This window comes from Nanorana parkeri, unplaced genomic scaffold (genome assembly GCF_000935625.1).
Source record: "Nanorana parkeri isolate BGI_ZX_2015 unplaced genomic scaffold, ASM93562v1 scaffold2116, whole genome shotgun sequence".
NCBI classification, from domain to species: Eukaryota; Metazoa; Chordata; class Amphibia; order Anura; family Dicroglossidae; genus Nanorana; species Nanorana parkeri.
In genome coordinates, this window is record NW_017308384.1 from 93527 (window position 1) to 110333 (window position 16807).

Here is a 16807-nt window from a genome sequence, read left to right on the forward strand (position 1 = left end):
AAAAATTCAAAATAGAGGTTCCCATCAATAGAAGGGCTATTTTATTCTCCAATACAGCAGCGGGTGTCTCCTACTATCACTCTGTTTCAGCACTGCAGCCTCTGTCAGGTTCAGCACTTGACACTTGCTAATGTTTTGAATGCCCGAGTCCCACACTGCGTGCTGTGGTTCCATCCTTTGACCCTCATATCACTAGGGGACATACAAGTGATATAATGGTCAAAGGATGGAACCAGGATGGAAAACAAAGTCTGCTTGGTGGAATGGAGTGAAGGTAGGGTAAAGACACAGGGCACCAGAGTATAACACTTCTGTTGCAGGGACAGTCATTTTTTAAGTCAATTTTTATTATTATTACATAAGTTCATTATATAGATATATATATATATATAGAGAGAGAGAGAGAGAGAGAGAGAGAGAGAGAGAGAGAGAGAGAGAGAGAGATCTAGATATATCTCTCTATATAGAGAGAGAGATATCTAGATATATCTCTCTCTATATATAGAGAGATATATCTAGATATCTCTCTCTCTCTATATATATATTAATTTATTTTTATTTTTTCATCATGCACACTTGTTTCCATGCTGCCCTCTGGACCCAGCTTTCACACAATCTTTTGGGAATCTCTGCCATTGGACTAGAAGAAAGATTCAGGAGGAGATCAGGGTAATTCTTCACACTGCAGGAACTAGAAGGCAAGCTTTGCAAAACCAGAACAACACAAGGGGAAGCTTGGATCCAGGCAGCGCACAAACAATGTTTTTCAACAGCAGACACGCTGCAGTGCAGAACACTTAATAGCAGTTCCTTGTGCTTTCATTCTGAGGTCTAATTGTTGATTTGCTGTGCTCAAAACACCTGTCAGTTGGCTTAGATAAAAGTCTTCCTTGCCAAGCTAGCCAGAGACAAACCTAGAAAGGTCTATGTTTTATGTAAAGAAAGGATATGCAATGGCAGTTTCACAATTAAAAAGGATCCTTTGTCCCGAGGTTTATCTGTGTATATGAGACTTATGTTTATGGCATAGTAATTAACGAGTTTTTGTGGGTAGTATAACTAACATAATGTGTGCAGTGTATACTGCGACCGCGTTCAAAAATTATTCAACCATGCTCCTTTAACCATGCCCCATATATTCTGTGCAATATAACCACATGCATTTTTCAGTACTGCGTAAACCACATGTTGCTCCCCTCAGCAGGTTGTCCTTTCTCCTGCTCTAAACATAGGAGGAATGGAGCTATTCCCTGTCTATGGGCATGTCACATTTTATCAAACAAGCCGCACTGTTTAAGAAATGCAGTATTTCAAACATTAGCCATCTTTTATAGCTTGTGATGTTTTTGTTATGTTTTTTTTATTTGAATGTCGGTAAACCATATGTTAAGACGTGAGTGCAAACAGGTTTTTGGAAGGCCTTAAAGAACACTTCAGCTCCAGTCTTGAAGCAATGAATGCAAAGTTCATTAACAAGTTTTAGTTGGCTCATAGCAGCTTTGGCACTGACAAAGCAATGTCCCTATTAAACTCCTAGACATGAGCTAAAGGGCAATGTATTGGCTACTGGTACAGTTTATATTAGTACAGTATTATTACTACAAATAACGTTGAACTAATTAGAATATGTTACTAATGTGTGCTAATGTGTCCATGAAAAATTTGTCCATCCAGGAATTTTGGGCCTTTGACCAAAATATGAGCTTGGTAGCCCTGGCTGATATGTACCCACAATGTCGATCGAGAGTGGGTTGCCACGAATATGATAACTGTGGGGTAGTGAGTGGAGCTTCTGCATTTCCATGAGTGGGGAAGAAGGCACTGGAGAGAGATTAGTTATGATTTTGTGAGGTTATTATCACAGTGCACCAAAGTCATCTGCCTGCAAAGTGCAGCAGGATCCTATCAGAATGAGATTAATATCAACATATAGTAAAAGGAAATGAACCCAGACATAGCACAATACTATATACACATGTTCTTCTTCTGATATGTGCTGTCATACCAATGCTGTAGACATACATACACAATTTCAAGTGACAATTTGCTTTTGAATTTGAGTTATTTTGAGTTATGCTTTACACATGTTATTGTAAAGAATTTATAGATACTTTTTAGGCTCTTCAAAAAGGTTGTTTAACACTAAGTTAAAAAGCTAAAACAATTTATACATATGTAATAACTAAGTTTAAAGAATAGATCAGAATAGAAACCTAGCAGTTAAATATTAACAGCCAGTGAAAACAATGCACGTGACAAACATGTGCTCTAGTTTCCTAAACAATTGCTGTATCTTCTGATGTAGGGCTCTGAGGGCATAGACATAACCATAGTAATGTAAAAACAGAAATTAATCAATACATTTTTAAAAATTAATGTCACAGTAATTGTCAAAGTGCTGTAGTGGCTGTGGCCACTGATTAGTCACTAATGTGCAGTATAAATCAATTTCACTAATGTGCCATTATGTCACTATACATTATTACTAATTCGCAACATCTTTCACTGGATTAATCATTTTGAATGTAAGCTTCAAGGATTGAGTAGGAGACATTTTAAGCAATATTGATAGAAGTGGGTCATGGATAATGACAAAAGTTTGGAAAAACAGCAATATGTAAAGCCATCAACAACAAAACAAAGACAGGCGATTTATAAATGTTGATACTAGTACAGTAAGCTCTTCGTGTTAAAACAGGTTTCTTTTTTTAATACTTTATTTGTATTGGTGTATTACTGAAGAACAGTTTTTAGTTTTAATGGCAAGGGTTCACATTCCGCTCATTATTATCCTTTATTTATACATTGTCAACATACTGCACAGTGCTGAATATTTTATCTAAATGTATATAATTGTGCTATTATTGTGATAGGGCCAGTATGAATTATTCCATAAATGTTGGTGGAAGACATTTGTGTGTGTGTGTGATAGAGAGAGTATATTGCCAAAAGTATTGGGAATCCCCTCCAAATCATTGGATTCCGGTGTTCTAATCACCTCCATAGCCACAGGTGTATAAAATCAAGCACCTAGGCATGCAGACTGCTTCTACAAACATTTGTGAAAGAATGGGTCGCTCTCAGGAGCTCAAGCATGGTACCGTGATATGTTGCCATCTGTGCAATAAGTCCATCCGTGAAATTTCCTTGCTACCAAATATTCCACGGTCAACTGCAGTGGTATTATAACAAAGTAGAAGCAACTGGGAACAACAGCAACTCAGCAATTCCATGTAAAATGACAGAGCGGGGTCAGTGCCTGCTGAAGCTCACAGTGCACAGAAGTCGCCAACTGACTGCAGAGTCAATAGCTACAGACCTCCAAACTTCATATGGCCTTAAGATTGGCACAACAACAGTGCGTAGAGAGCTTCATGGAATGGATTTCCATGGCCAAGCAGCTGCAGCCGAGCCTTACATCCACAAGTGCAATGCAAAGCGTCGGATGCAGTGGTGTAAAGCATGCCTCCACTGGACTCTAGAGAAGTGGAGACGTGTTCTATGGAGTGACGAATTACAATTCTCTATCTGGCAATCCAATGGGCATGTCTGTGTTTGGCAGTTGCCAGTAGAACGGTAGTTGCCTGAGTGCATTGTGCCAAGTGTAAAGTTTGGTGGAGGGGGCATTATGGTGTGGGGTTGTTTTTCAGGGGTTAGGCTTGGCCCCTTAGTTGCACTGAAGGGAACTCTTAAGGCATCAGCATACCAAGACATTTTGGACAATTTCATGCTCCCAACTTTGTGGGAACAGTTTGGGGCCCCTTCCTGATCCAACATGACTGCGCACCAGTGCACAAAGCAAGGTCCACAAAAAGACACGGATGAGCAAGTTTGGGGTGGAGGAACTTGACTGGCCTGACCCGATAGAACACCTTTGGGATGAATTAGAGCAGAGACCGGGAGCCAGGCCTTCTCGTCCAACATCCGTACCTGATCTCACAAATGTGCTTCTGGAAGAATGGTCAAACATTCCCATAGACACAATCTTGTCTACTGGACTAATACGGCTTAGCTTACCCATTTATATATATACATACACACACAGACACACACAAGTCTCACATATTCACACATAAAGCCCAATTTTGTTCAGAATGTACTTAATCAGTATGTTTTCAGAGTGTAGGAGTTCAAATTAAAAACACCCAAAGAAACCGCAATCAAACCTGGAAACCCAGTGCTGCAAAGTCCAGTGTTAGCCACTATGCCACCATGCTAATTTTTCCCTTGCTTGTGGATCAAGATTTCGGTTACATTTTGTAATACGGCAATAATAATTCTAATACGAAAAAATTGTTGCTACATGTCATTAACACTGTAAAGTATATTCTAATGTGACCTAATGTTGAAGTTGTACAGATATATACTGGATGTAATAGATTGATCACACATTACTTACCTTAACTGCAACATGAGCCATGAGGACAGCAAAGTTAGTTAGGTGATTACATGAGCACTTTGTATGCGTTTTATTTGTTGTCATAAGTCTACAGCCTTGTGTTGACCAGTGACCTGAAAAATTAGTCTTTGAGTAACTCCAGAATGAGCAGTTAGGGTTGAAATAGTCATCAGATTGCTGCAAACAGAAACACAAATGCATGTTATAATATTCAGCATCTATAAAAAAGTAAATAACTGCAACTCCTATATGCAAACTAAATATTATAAAAATAGGTCCTCAAATGCTAATGATTAATATAACTGTGTATTATAGCATTTATAAATGTATCCCATTAGCATGCAGAGTTATTTCCTCACAGTGTATGTATCTTCTCTTCTTAAAAAAAAAGCCCTGCAAAATGCTAAGATTTGTCTTATTGCTATTTTTAAACAAACGTCTTATCCTTTGCAAAAAAATTGAATAGACTTAAGAAAATTAACTTCTCTACTAAAAACCATTGTAATGCTTATTGCCACACAGGAGGAATTAAAAAGCTGTCTGATACCAGTATCATTCTGGTAGCCAAGCGTAAAACCTGATTAGATAACCCTAATGATGATTCGAAAAAGATATATTTTAAAATGGTTATTTGGGAGAAACACTAAATTTCTACACATGCATAAAACTTAAACAATATACTACAATAAGAAAATGAAGATGAGATGTGGACTCATTTTGAAGATTTGGGACCAAGTTGTGTAATTTATTTATGTATTACAGGTATTTATATAGTGCCGACAATTTACGCAGCACTTTACATAGTTGCACATTCACATCAGTCCCTACCCTCAAGGAGCTTACAATCCAAGGTCCCTATCTCACATGCATACATAGAGGGCCGACTTAGAGAGGAGCCAATTAACCTACCAGCATGTCTTTGAAGTGTGGGAGGAAACCGGAGTACCCGGAGGAAACCCACACAAGCACAGGGACCCCCAGTGTAATAACTTAAGACTATCAGAAACCGCTAAGACAGTGAAGTTTCTAAATTCCTAAGGATTTTTACTAAACACATAATAGTTATTTAAAAAGCCAATTGTATTTAAATAAGCCAATACGACAATTTACAGGGTTATTCACAAAAGGGTAAAGCGTTTGGAGAAGGCAGGAGAAGTAAACAATCTAGACCAAAATTGCCAATTTGGAAAAACTCCCCAATTCAGCTCCCTTTCCAGTTCAGCTATGTTCGCCTGGATTGTTCTTCACCCTTTCGTGAATAACCCTGTTAAAGTTATGTAAATTAGCCACATTTTTGGATGAACCTAGAGTTTTTTCAAGCTAAAATATTAAAATAAAAATGGAGAATTTCAACTTCTGTAGCGCTAATCTTTTATATAAACACAGATAAGTCATGTTTTCTCCCCTGAGGTCGTAATAAAAAAGAAACATTTTGATTCACACTGCAATTTTCACAAGTAACAGGCATTTGTATCCAAGGGAGACCTAAACCTGACACAGAACAGAACACTTTTCATGCTTCCCATCTCTTGAATGTATTTGTGAATATTATATTATGTGACTATTTGTAATTGGAATATAATGTTATTTTTAGTTAATTTATATTAACTTAACATTTTGGAATTAAGAGAAAGATGGTTGTAAGGCACCTGCAAAAACTGAGTTTTTGCAGGTAAGAGAGTATATGCATTCTACATCTTCAAAAGACACATTTATTGGAACCTGATATTAATAAACTAAAAAGAAGCTGGGTATATAGATATTAATAAAAAGGAAAAAAAAACTTTACTCTTTCCATAACTCCTAAATGTAAATATTTTGGGCTCAACTGAAGTCACTAAAGTAGGATAAATTACTAGTCTGCTAGTCTGCCAGTTAAGTTAGAAATAATAAGCCCTTGATAATATTCTTGACCTTTATTTAAACAATGGCATTGCTATGGAGTCTACATGATATCATATTCTTTATCTAGGTTATTATTGTGTGTTAAACTTTATTCAGCAATTGGGATTTAATTTTGCATAACGAAATTAAAATTGTGAAGGATCTTGGTTTTTCTTCAAGTTAGAATTTAGACTTAAACTAGGCACAGTCAGCGAGTAGAGATTAATGCATCTCCACCAATGCTTCTGAATGACTAGTAATGACTAGTACTTCTTCTGCTGGGCCGTTACAGTATTTCCTTTTTGTAATGTTTTTTTTTTTTTTTTAGTGAGTTTTATTAGGTTTTCATTTATAATACATACAAAACATACACAATACAGAAAAAAAAAAGAATAAACCAGTATATAGACATTGTCATGGTTTGTAGGGATGGTACAGAGATCAGGAAGCACTGCCGCATTCCTTGTACAGCAAAAGGGGTAGGAGTATACATCTTTTCCAAGAAGAGAGAGTCCACTGGGATGAAGATATTGCTGAAGTGGTCAGAGAACTGAGTGGCGTCATTTTTACCAACATTAACTTCTGATTGCATTCACTGAAATGTCAGTAAATTGAAACCTAAACATCACCCATAGGCTAAATTAAGGTTTCATTACACCAACGTTTAAGCAAAATGCATTGGATCGAAAATTCCTATTGGAAGGGGAGAGATGCTGTTTTGAAAGTATATTACTGACAGTTCAGTCAATAATTCAACAATACTTTATGGTATAATTACTGAAAAGTATCCAGGGCTATTCACACTAACAGTTATGTTTAATTAAAAAAAATATTTTTTTTTTACAGTTTTCTGGTATTTCAGAATTTTGCTACCAGGGATCCCAACCTGAAAAAAAGCAATTTCAGGGAGGTGCCCTTCTCATTTCGGGGATGTGCCCAGGGGAGAACACCCCCCTAAAATGATGGCAGAGAGCAAAGAAGCTTTTGCTTCCCGTGCTATCCGGTGTTTGTTTCTTTTTAGTATTCCGACAGCTGCTACCGTCGGAATTAAAAAAACAAAACAGCATAGGAATGCATAGCTAGATTGCTATTGGCTATTTTAATTTGCAATATCCAATAGCAAGCTGGCTATTGCACCCGCCCTCTGCTGCTGTCAATCACTCAAAGAGGACCTGATGGAGAACTTCAGGCCCCACCTCTGCTGATTGACAGCAGCAGTGGTCAAGTGCAATAGCTAGTTTGCTATTGGCTATTGCAAAGTGAAATAGTTAATAGCAATTTAGCTATGCATTCCTATGCTGTTTTTTTTTCTCTGACTGATTGCGCCCTGGCCGCCCCAATGTCCGAGAAAAAAACCAAACCAGAACGCAGGGAAAGGTTTACTCTGCTAGATATAGCAGAGTAAACCTTTCCGGGAGAAAATGTTTCTCTCCCGGGCGGCCGGGAACCGCTATCTAATAGCGGGAGACTCCTGGAGCGTCTGGGAGAGTTGGGATGTCTGTACCACTATATTCTGAAACATTAAGGGAATGAAGATAATAGCTATAAAACTATACAAAATTGTTGGAGTATATTAATTTTTATATATTTTTTTTAGTAAACATTACTGGCATTTAAGCATAATAACTAACAAAGTGCGTAAAGATCATTAGTACATCACATACCGGTAGTATCATCATTAGACACAATATACATATGTTCACTCACCTCTATATGTTTAACGGTAAACATCACTGGATCAGTCAAGTAGACTTTACTACTTGATTCCTTATAGACTGCTGCAGTAATCACAGGAGAATTAACAACAACTGTGTGATTTGTGGTTAAAGCTTCCATTTCTAATTTAATGCTTGCATTTTCCGTGGACAAGTAGCGACCCAGGTTATTGTACAAGACAAATGCAACTCTAATCTCACCTAAAAATACACAAAGCAGAAAACACATATAAGTGCAAAAGATTCTTAAATGTACTGTCCAAATTAGGATCCCCTAACGTGTCATTGATATATGAACTAGAGATTAAATATCTCTTTATTACTGACATTAAAATGTAGACCAAATGTATCTTTAGTTGTATGACATATATCCATCTTACCTATATATTATACTGTATAGCTGTATAGTATAAATGTGTGTGTGTGTGTGTGTGTGTGTGTGTGCTAGGCTTTATAAAAGGAAAGCCAATCACTAGCATTTTACCCACTGACTTTCTCAGTCAGACAAAAATCCATAGAAGTCCAGCGAAATGGGGACCCTACAGAAGCTCCTCCCACAAGCCAGTCAAAGTCACCAGGCACAGCCACGCCGATGCACTTTCGCCCAGCGCCGACTACCTGAGGGACGTGTGAGACACCAGGGACCGGACACCTTGAGTCGAGCCATTCTAAAGAACTGTGAGTTGCCTTTTGGAGCCAGGGCTGTATGTCTGTGTCATGTGGTGAGGGAAGCTGTGACAGAGCTGGCTGTGGATGTCAGAAGGGACAGGGCCTGTGCTCAGTGCTTGTTATCAGCACAATGTGAAAGCTGAAGGTGGGGTCACCAGCCGGTTTAATTGGGGGAAGTGGGACAGATTGGAAGAAGCAGGGGAGAATCGTAACTCTATTGCTGCAGTGTAACAGAAGTGTGTACTGTATGTGTTATGGATCATTTAACCTACTCATGTTAGCAGGGGAGAATTGTAACTCTATTACTGCCGTGTACTGGAAGTGTGTACTAGGTTAAATGACCCATAGTACACAGTAAATACTTCCAGTACACTGCAGTAATAGAGTTACATTTCTCCTCTGCTAACATGAATAGGTGAAATGATCCATAGTACATACAGTACATGTCTCATCAAGACACTGTAGTTGGTCTCACCAACATCTGTCTGTCCCTTACACTCCCCGTGTGATTCTCCTGGGACTTTACCGTATTTCTCTGTGAATACAGTCCTCAGCACTGCTCAGCAGCTTTCCTCAGCTCCAAGCGGTTCAGTATCCACCCCTCGTGGGTCACTGTTCCTCTCTGTCTCCCCAACAGGTATCTCAGGGTCACCCACCCTCTGGACCTCTCCAGCCTTCCTGGCTGTGTCCCTTGTGCTCACGCACACAGCAGAGTCTGCCTGTCGTCGTGTGCCTCTTGCACACCCACAACTCTCCTCCAAAGCACTGGGCTGGCTTCCTAATAAGGCTGCTCTCAGCCACCTGTTCAGCCCAACCTGGCCACTGGCAACACCTGGCCCCAGAACATGAGATCCCATCCCACTATAGTCTGGAAAACCTGGAAGTAATTGAACAGCCAGTTCCTCCTCTCCAAAGGTATTCACATTGTGGAACCTCTCAGCCCCTCTGGCTGAGAGTCCTGGGCACCGAAGTTGCCATACTACACTGTGGCATTGCCATGCACTGCCACATATCCCCCCCCCCTCCTTTGTTCACATCCGGAGGAGCGGACACACAGACGAAACCCGTCTGACCATCTGACACCTTTCAAAAATGTGTCCCTTTTGTCTCTGGTCTTGCCAAACAGTCCGTCATCCATAAAGGGGAATCCCAACTCCACTACACTATTGGAGGTACTAAGTGGACCCAGTATGGCCTTTTTACGTGTGCGTTTCCACCCATAACATTGTACTTTCCTCGGGCCCACATCCTTCCTCTTTTTTACATAGCCTTTATCGGTCACTACCGAGACAGTCGAAGTCAACCAGGTAGCAGTCTCTCTACTGTCACCACTATGGGGACTGTCACTACCCAACTCCTGGCAGTCAGTTCCGCTAACCCCGTCAATCACTTTGGGGACACTAGCAGATTTCCCATTGACCCATTCGGTCCCCTCACCCCATTCAAGACTCAAGTCCTCGTCAGTAGGGAATTTTCTGATCACCACTCCCTCGTTACTGACCCATTCAGTTTCGGTGTTGTTGCTCCCAGCAACCAACACCTCTGGCTTTATTATAGTAACACCTTTGTCAGTTTGTACGCAAATCACATTCATTATTGCCATTACATCAGTACCTTCTGGCATTTTCCCCATATCCTTTTTTTTTTTTAAATCAACGTTTATTTAACAGAGTAATAATCTGACATTCAAACTTATCCCAAAAGACTGCACGCAGGCAGTCAGTGAATACTCATTTACAATGAATGAACAAGCATATCAAATAATGTAGCATAATATCAGACAGATTGGGTTATATCAAGACTCAATGGCACCCCCTATATCCTTTTTAACCCCTCCCTGGGTTACAGGTGACATTTCCACTGGCCTTCTTTTCTGTCTCGGCCCTTCCGACTCTAGAGGGAAACCTGCTACTGCAACACACGCCCCCTAGTCCAAAAAGTGTTCAGCAGCCCCTTGGTCTAGGCCAGCGGATATGTTCACCACTCCACAGTCTAACACAGAAACCTCATGTTCCAATAATACAGCATTTATGCGATTAGTGGTAAGAACCAGACTCTTACAATTTTCCATTTCATTATAGGTTTCACCACTGTTACCATTATCAATGTCACCGTAGGACAGCACAGTATCTGTAGAGGAACCACACCCCTGACAGTGTTCCTCTTCTCCGGCAACTTCATAGTTCCCCATTTCTACTAGCAACTGCGCCAATGGACCAGTTGATTAGCAGCCGACCCTTCTGGCAAAGCAGAAATATTGTGCGTCCCGTCACCGTCTAACACAGTTTCAAAATTTAGCATCAGTACATCATTTTCATCCGTTTCCATTTTGGTTAGCAATAACTCATGGTTATTTATCTCTGGGGCTTCAGACAACACATCTCCCCCTAGAGGCAACAAACATTTGAGCAACTGACCCCAGTATACGCTGTCTGGGATCCCATCAAAGCTATACCATCGTTCCAACAGCTCCCTCCAAGGAGACACCAAAGGCTGCGTGGTACGCATTAACTCCTCAGTTACCATAACCGATGGGGTGTCCTTGTGTTCATACACACCCTGCCATTTTACCACATTTGTACTATTCTGAGCTGGTGGCACTACATCACCCAGCTGAACATTACGCTGAGTACACTTTCCAGCAATTTCATTATTAACCTGTGTACCTTCAACTATAATCAATGACATTATCGAATAATCCACATTTTGAGCCGTCGGCTCTGAAATTAACCCTGGCATCAACACTTCCCTGTGACCTGTCATACCGGCACCACAATTACCCTGGGGAATCTCTGGCTCCACGCTCTTGAGCCCTTCCGAGATTTCCGAGGATATTTCTGTTGCACCCACCCTGGTTGCAAACAACGCATTTTCATCCCGACATGCATTTTTGACAATTATTACATCAACAATATCACAAGCATTTTTAACTCTTGCCTCTCCATATTCCTGTATACTCAGCAAAGGCAAGTCTCTCATTGAATGTGCCATGGGCCGCTCTACTGGCGTTCTCACCCCCATCTCACCCCCAAAGCTACAGTCATTCCTTTTTACTACAGGACAAACAGTTCCAGCAAACATTTCAGCAAAGTCAGTCTTACCACCCCTCTCAGGCACCGTGGTTAACTTCATTTCAGAGCGCTGGTTCTGTGTTGACATTGTCCACTCATCTTTGGCGCCCCCTGTGGGCTCCAAGGAACTCTCCCATGCGTTGCTATGCACAACTGCACACACGTTAGCCTCATGGCTTGGACTGGCGGGTTTGGTCTCCTGCCCACCAGTGCATTGCCATGCACTGCCACAATATATATATACACACACACACATACATACATACATATGGAGGTACTAAGCAGAATGGCTGAATGCCGCTCGGCAGCATTCAGGCCGAACGACAGCGAGTAGCCTGCCAAAGGTTCGGCTGTGCCGATCCAGATGTTGGATCGGCTGAGTCGAACTCCTTCTGCACTGCGGCTCAGCCGAACTAAAGTGCACACTATATTCTTAATGAAGATAAAACATTTACATATTTATTAATTACAACAATTATAATTAGCATAGAATATTAACATTTCTGACCTTTTACGTAACACCATTTTTACTGCAGAATTCATCCATAATCTTTTAGACTAACCCAATTTCTCCTTTAAATGTTTTGTAAAATTAATAAAAAATATTGCAATAGAAAAATAAAAATGACTAAAGCTAGCATCACGTGAATCATGCATACACATTTTTTTTATTCCAGATGACTAACTACCAACTACTTACCATTCCGACCATTCTGTCTTAGTGTATTCGATGACAGCTGAATAGAGCTGCTATGCGCCATATTCTGTGGGAATTTAAGGTCTTCTAGATTCACATCTGTGCTTAGTCTGGCAACTTCAAGTTCTATTAGTTAAACATAAAACATTGGAAGAGTAAATACAGCGATATCACATGAGAAAAAAGGGAATATGTCATTTCCCTTGCTCAATAGCAGGTGAAATGAAGCAACGTTTCATATTGTGATAAGGAATCCTCTCCTAGCCTAGCCAACCAGTAGCATGGCTAATAGTAATATCAAGTAGCCTTTTCACTTAGCCCTCTTTGATACTGCATATATTCCTACACAGTGTGTCAGTAGCAGATTTGGTGTTATCAATCATGCAACCAATGAAATAACTAACGTTTGCAGTATATTTTTGATGCAGATAAAACATTTACATATTTAATAATTACAACAATTATAATTAGCATAGAATATTGACATTTCTGACCTTTTACGTAACACCATTTTTTACTGCAGAATTCATCCATAATCTTTTAACCTAACCCAATTACCAGAAATAATGACACATACTTCATGGCATGTGGTAAATGGTCCCAGCAGCTTTTCAAAAAATACCATGGTAATACAAAACAATTTTTTAAGTACTGTATACTCCATGCAATAACACCCTAGAATACAATTCAAACATTACACTGTAGAGAGGAACCATTGCCCTAGAACACTTGTTACAATGGAAGTAAAAAGGTAGTCTAATTTTTTTATTCTGATCGGATCTTGCTGTAAATTAGATCAGTACTAGATCAGATTTCTCTTCTTTTATTGCAGATACATGAAATCATTCTCTAGCCCATAATGTTGGTTACAATAGTTTAAAATGATCTAGTAATAATCTCAGGTAATGATCTACCTGAAAAGTGAGAGCAACTACACCGTGATCCCAGAAGAATCTTCATAATTTTCAGTGTAGTTTTGTGTAAAGATATTCAAGGTTCACAGCACATGTAAGATTTATACTTTAATAAGGCATTAAGTGCTATTCAGAATAACTTAGTACAATACTTACACAGTTTGTATTTTTGTTTTGTCTATTGTACCACTTTTTTTAATGTTATAGTAGAATGCTAATCCTCATTAAAGCATCTTCATTTTACCCAGTGCTGGTGCTAGGATTCTTGCCTACACAGGCAATGTGCATTTTTGCGAATTTTACCCCCTCCCTCCATTCTACTATGTTGTTTATTTATTGCATATTGTGAAGCACTGGCTGGCAGGTTTCTGGATGGGTTTCTCCCCTGCATGTGGTGCGGGTCCCAAGATTTGTGTCTGACAGGGAGAAAAAAAATCATAATAATAAAAATCTCATAATCTTATAAAAGCCTGTCCTTGGACCTGGAGCTCAGAGTCTTTATTGAACTTTAGGGTGCTCCTAGGTCCACATCCATAACCAGACCTCATTAAGTAATCACACCTGTCTACAGGCACTTTTATATGTGACCTGACTGATGATCAGTTCTCCTGCTCTCATTCTCTCTGCTGTAAAAGCCTGCTGCTGGGTAAAAAGGTTGACTTCTGACAGAACACTAAAAAAGGTACAAAAGCTGCCTGTTTGTTTTGGAGAACCTGTTACGGGGTACCCCATTAGTCAGGAACTGACATGAGATTAGTTAGTGGCTTGGTTGAACATATGTTGATTATTTTATGGTGTGGATTCTCTGTACAAAGCCCTCCTGCATTGAAATTGAGTTTGTTTACTGCCTTGCTGAATAAAAGTGCTGGACAAAAAGACTTGGACTGTTCCTGAGTGCCCCTGTCACAACTTGCTGCTCAGATGTGGGCAGCACCCTAAAGAGAAAGTGACTACTGACTAAAGTCCATCAGGCCTCCTTAGAAGGAAAACGATTACTGAACCTGTCTCTACAGCAGAAGATACAGGCCCTGTCAAAAAGCCAGATGGTTACACAGGGCCTGATGTGTATATTTTATCACTGGAGGATATTGTTGTAGCCTAACATCTTTGAGAGAGATGCAGAATGTTAGAAGCTTTCCGAGGAGCATTGAACAGTGCTAGAAAACTTTTTAATGGGGGGAGCCCCAATAGGGTTACTTTGAATTACAACCTCAGGATGCCAAGGAGTATCCTAAACTCAGAGGTGAAATCCCAGTGTGTATACACAGGAATATGAACCTGGAAAGGTCCCAGATGTAGGATTTGTTCAACATTACAAACAAGAGGTTGCAACCGAAGGTGCTCCATCCTGCTCAGATTGTGAAGTAAGTGGTCTTTGACCATTACATCAGAGTCTTACTGGTTAAAATACAGCATCATATTAGGCATATTAGACCCAAAGAGTGTAGCTGACCTGGTTTCCCTTGTAGGGTGACATACTGCTACCAAGGGCTATCTTCGGGATCTGTGCTCTAAACCGGTAATCTCTGAAAACAGGAAAATGTTGACCTTGGGTAAGACTGTTCCTTTTTATCCAAGGGAAAAATAGGCTCCTAAGGTGATGAGGTGAGACAACACTGGGTACCAGATATGAATGCCCTCCTAGCCCAAATGGAGTCTCTACTCAGAAAGACACAACATGTTAGCTGCTGGTGGTACCAAGGACTGGGACATATGGCTGCCAATTGCCCCATATCACATAAGCCTATAAATGGTACCTGATGAGGCGTATGTCACTATTTGCCAAGCTGGCTCTTGCAGCACACCTTGGAGCTGGAGACAGGAAGATAGATATGTCCTATCACCATAGAAGGACATCCCAGTGGAGGCAATATTATACTCTGGAAGCCTCGTCACATTGGTCCATGCCAGTTTTGTGGGCCCTGTCAAGCTTAGCTCAGACCCATGGGAGTGCTTTGTATACATGGTGATACTAGAGACTATTCTACTGTGGTGCTCTCGGTAGAGGTGCATATATGCACTGTAAAGCATGTCATGGGTGCGGTTGAAAACTTGCCACATAGTGTAATACTGGGCTGTTATTTACCTCGGTTTTGGGAAATGTGGAGAGTAAACAGGTAATCAGTTCTGAAACTGTGTCTCAAATGATCAATGTCACTATTTTCCCTGAACTTGACTGAACTTTCAATAAGAGATGTGCCACAGTCCTTCAGGATTTTCCAAATTTTAAGTTTTGTACAGTAGACATCTGCAGGGTCCCTGGATAAAGTGGGACCAAACACATTCCTCACATGCAGGATAAGATAGTGGCAGTCATGACTAAATGTTCAGAACATATGCATCAAGCCCAAAAAGCACAGGTCAGAGTTTATAATTGCTTTGCAAAAAATTAGAAACTTTAACTTGAGAGATAGTCTTCATTTTGGTGCCTACTGTAGGACATATATTTCTTGCAAAGTGGTAGGGCCCCAATAAGGTCAGAGAAAAAAAATTAGTGATGCCAACTACCAGGTATACCAATACAAAACACAAAAATTCCCCAGCCCCAACCTGCCAGCCAGCCTGCAACCAAACAAGTAGCCCTGTCAACAGTATGCGTTAAAATCAGAGGTTTTAGTTGCTTCATGCATGTACCACTTTTTTCTAGTTTGACTATTTTTGGTTAGGGGGATGCACTGGGGTCCCAGCGTGCATTTTTGGTTGCTGGGCCCCCAGTGCGTCCCTGCACCTTATTAGGAGGAGTAGGCTACCTCCAGGTACACCTGCATGCAATCTATCGACTTCATTAATATGCTCACACTTGGAGACTCAGATACATAGAGTTAGGACCACACTTTGCAGAGGTGCCTTGGCGCGGCAGTGTGGCTTCTACATATTTTTGGCCAAAAGTTTGTGCAACTAAAACCTCTGATTTTAACGCATACTGTTGACAGGGCTACTTGTTTGGTTGCAGGCTGGCTGGCAGGTTGGGGCTGGGGAATTTTTGTGTTTTGTATTGTTGTAAGCCTTCCCATTGTGCTCCCTGCTATAAAGGCTGGTCATGGATTCATGCATGTACCACTTTTTTCTACCAGGTATACCAGCCTGGAAAAAGAAAGCCACATGCTAATCTAATAAAACTCTGATCGGAAGCTCCTCTTAGCAAAAGGTGACCCGAAAGTATTACTAGAAAAAAAAGTGTACCCAAGCTTAGGATGTTAGAGACCCTGCCTGGTACTCAGATTCATAAATTGAGAGAGTTCTTGCAGAGAAATCTGGAAAAGCGAGAAATCTGGGGGATGGGAAACATAGGAGCAGGATGTAGGAGGGGCCAGATCTTGGTGTTAGGGATTAGAAGAGATGAGGAGGGTGCAAAAAAGTGCGGGTGGGGACATGGGTGGGAATAGCGGGTGGGAGCAGAGCCTCTATGGGGAGTCTGCCAGGGACCCCATAAAGGTAAATAGTTCCACTGGAAGGTG

General features: G+C 40.5%; 1 protein-coding gene across 1 annotated transcript in view; it reads right to left on the reverse strand.

Moving 5' to 3' along the window:
- LOC108800739 (adhesion G protein-coupled receptor L3-like) overlaps positions 1 to 16807 on the reverse strand; it is a 185872-nt gene that overhangs the window by 86829 nt on the left and 82236 nt on the right. The window contains exons 7-9 of the mRNA XM_018572729.1: positions 12439 to 12561; positions 7991 to 8199; positions 4400 to 4576 (exon numbers count right to left, since the gene is read on the reverse strand). Coding sequence (XP_018428231.1) covers positions 4400 to 4576; positions 7991 to 8199; positions 12439 to 12561 — 509 coding nt within the window. The remainder of the gene's footprint in view (positions 1 to 4399; positions 4577 to 7990; positions 8200 to 12438; positions 12562 to 16807) is intronic.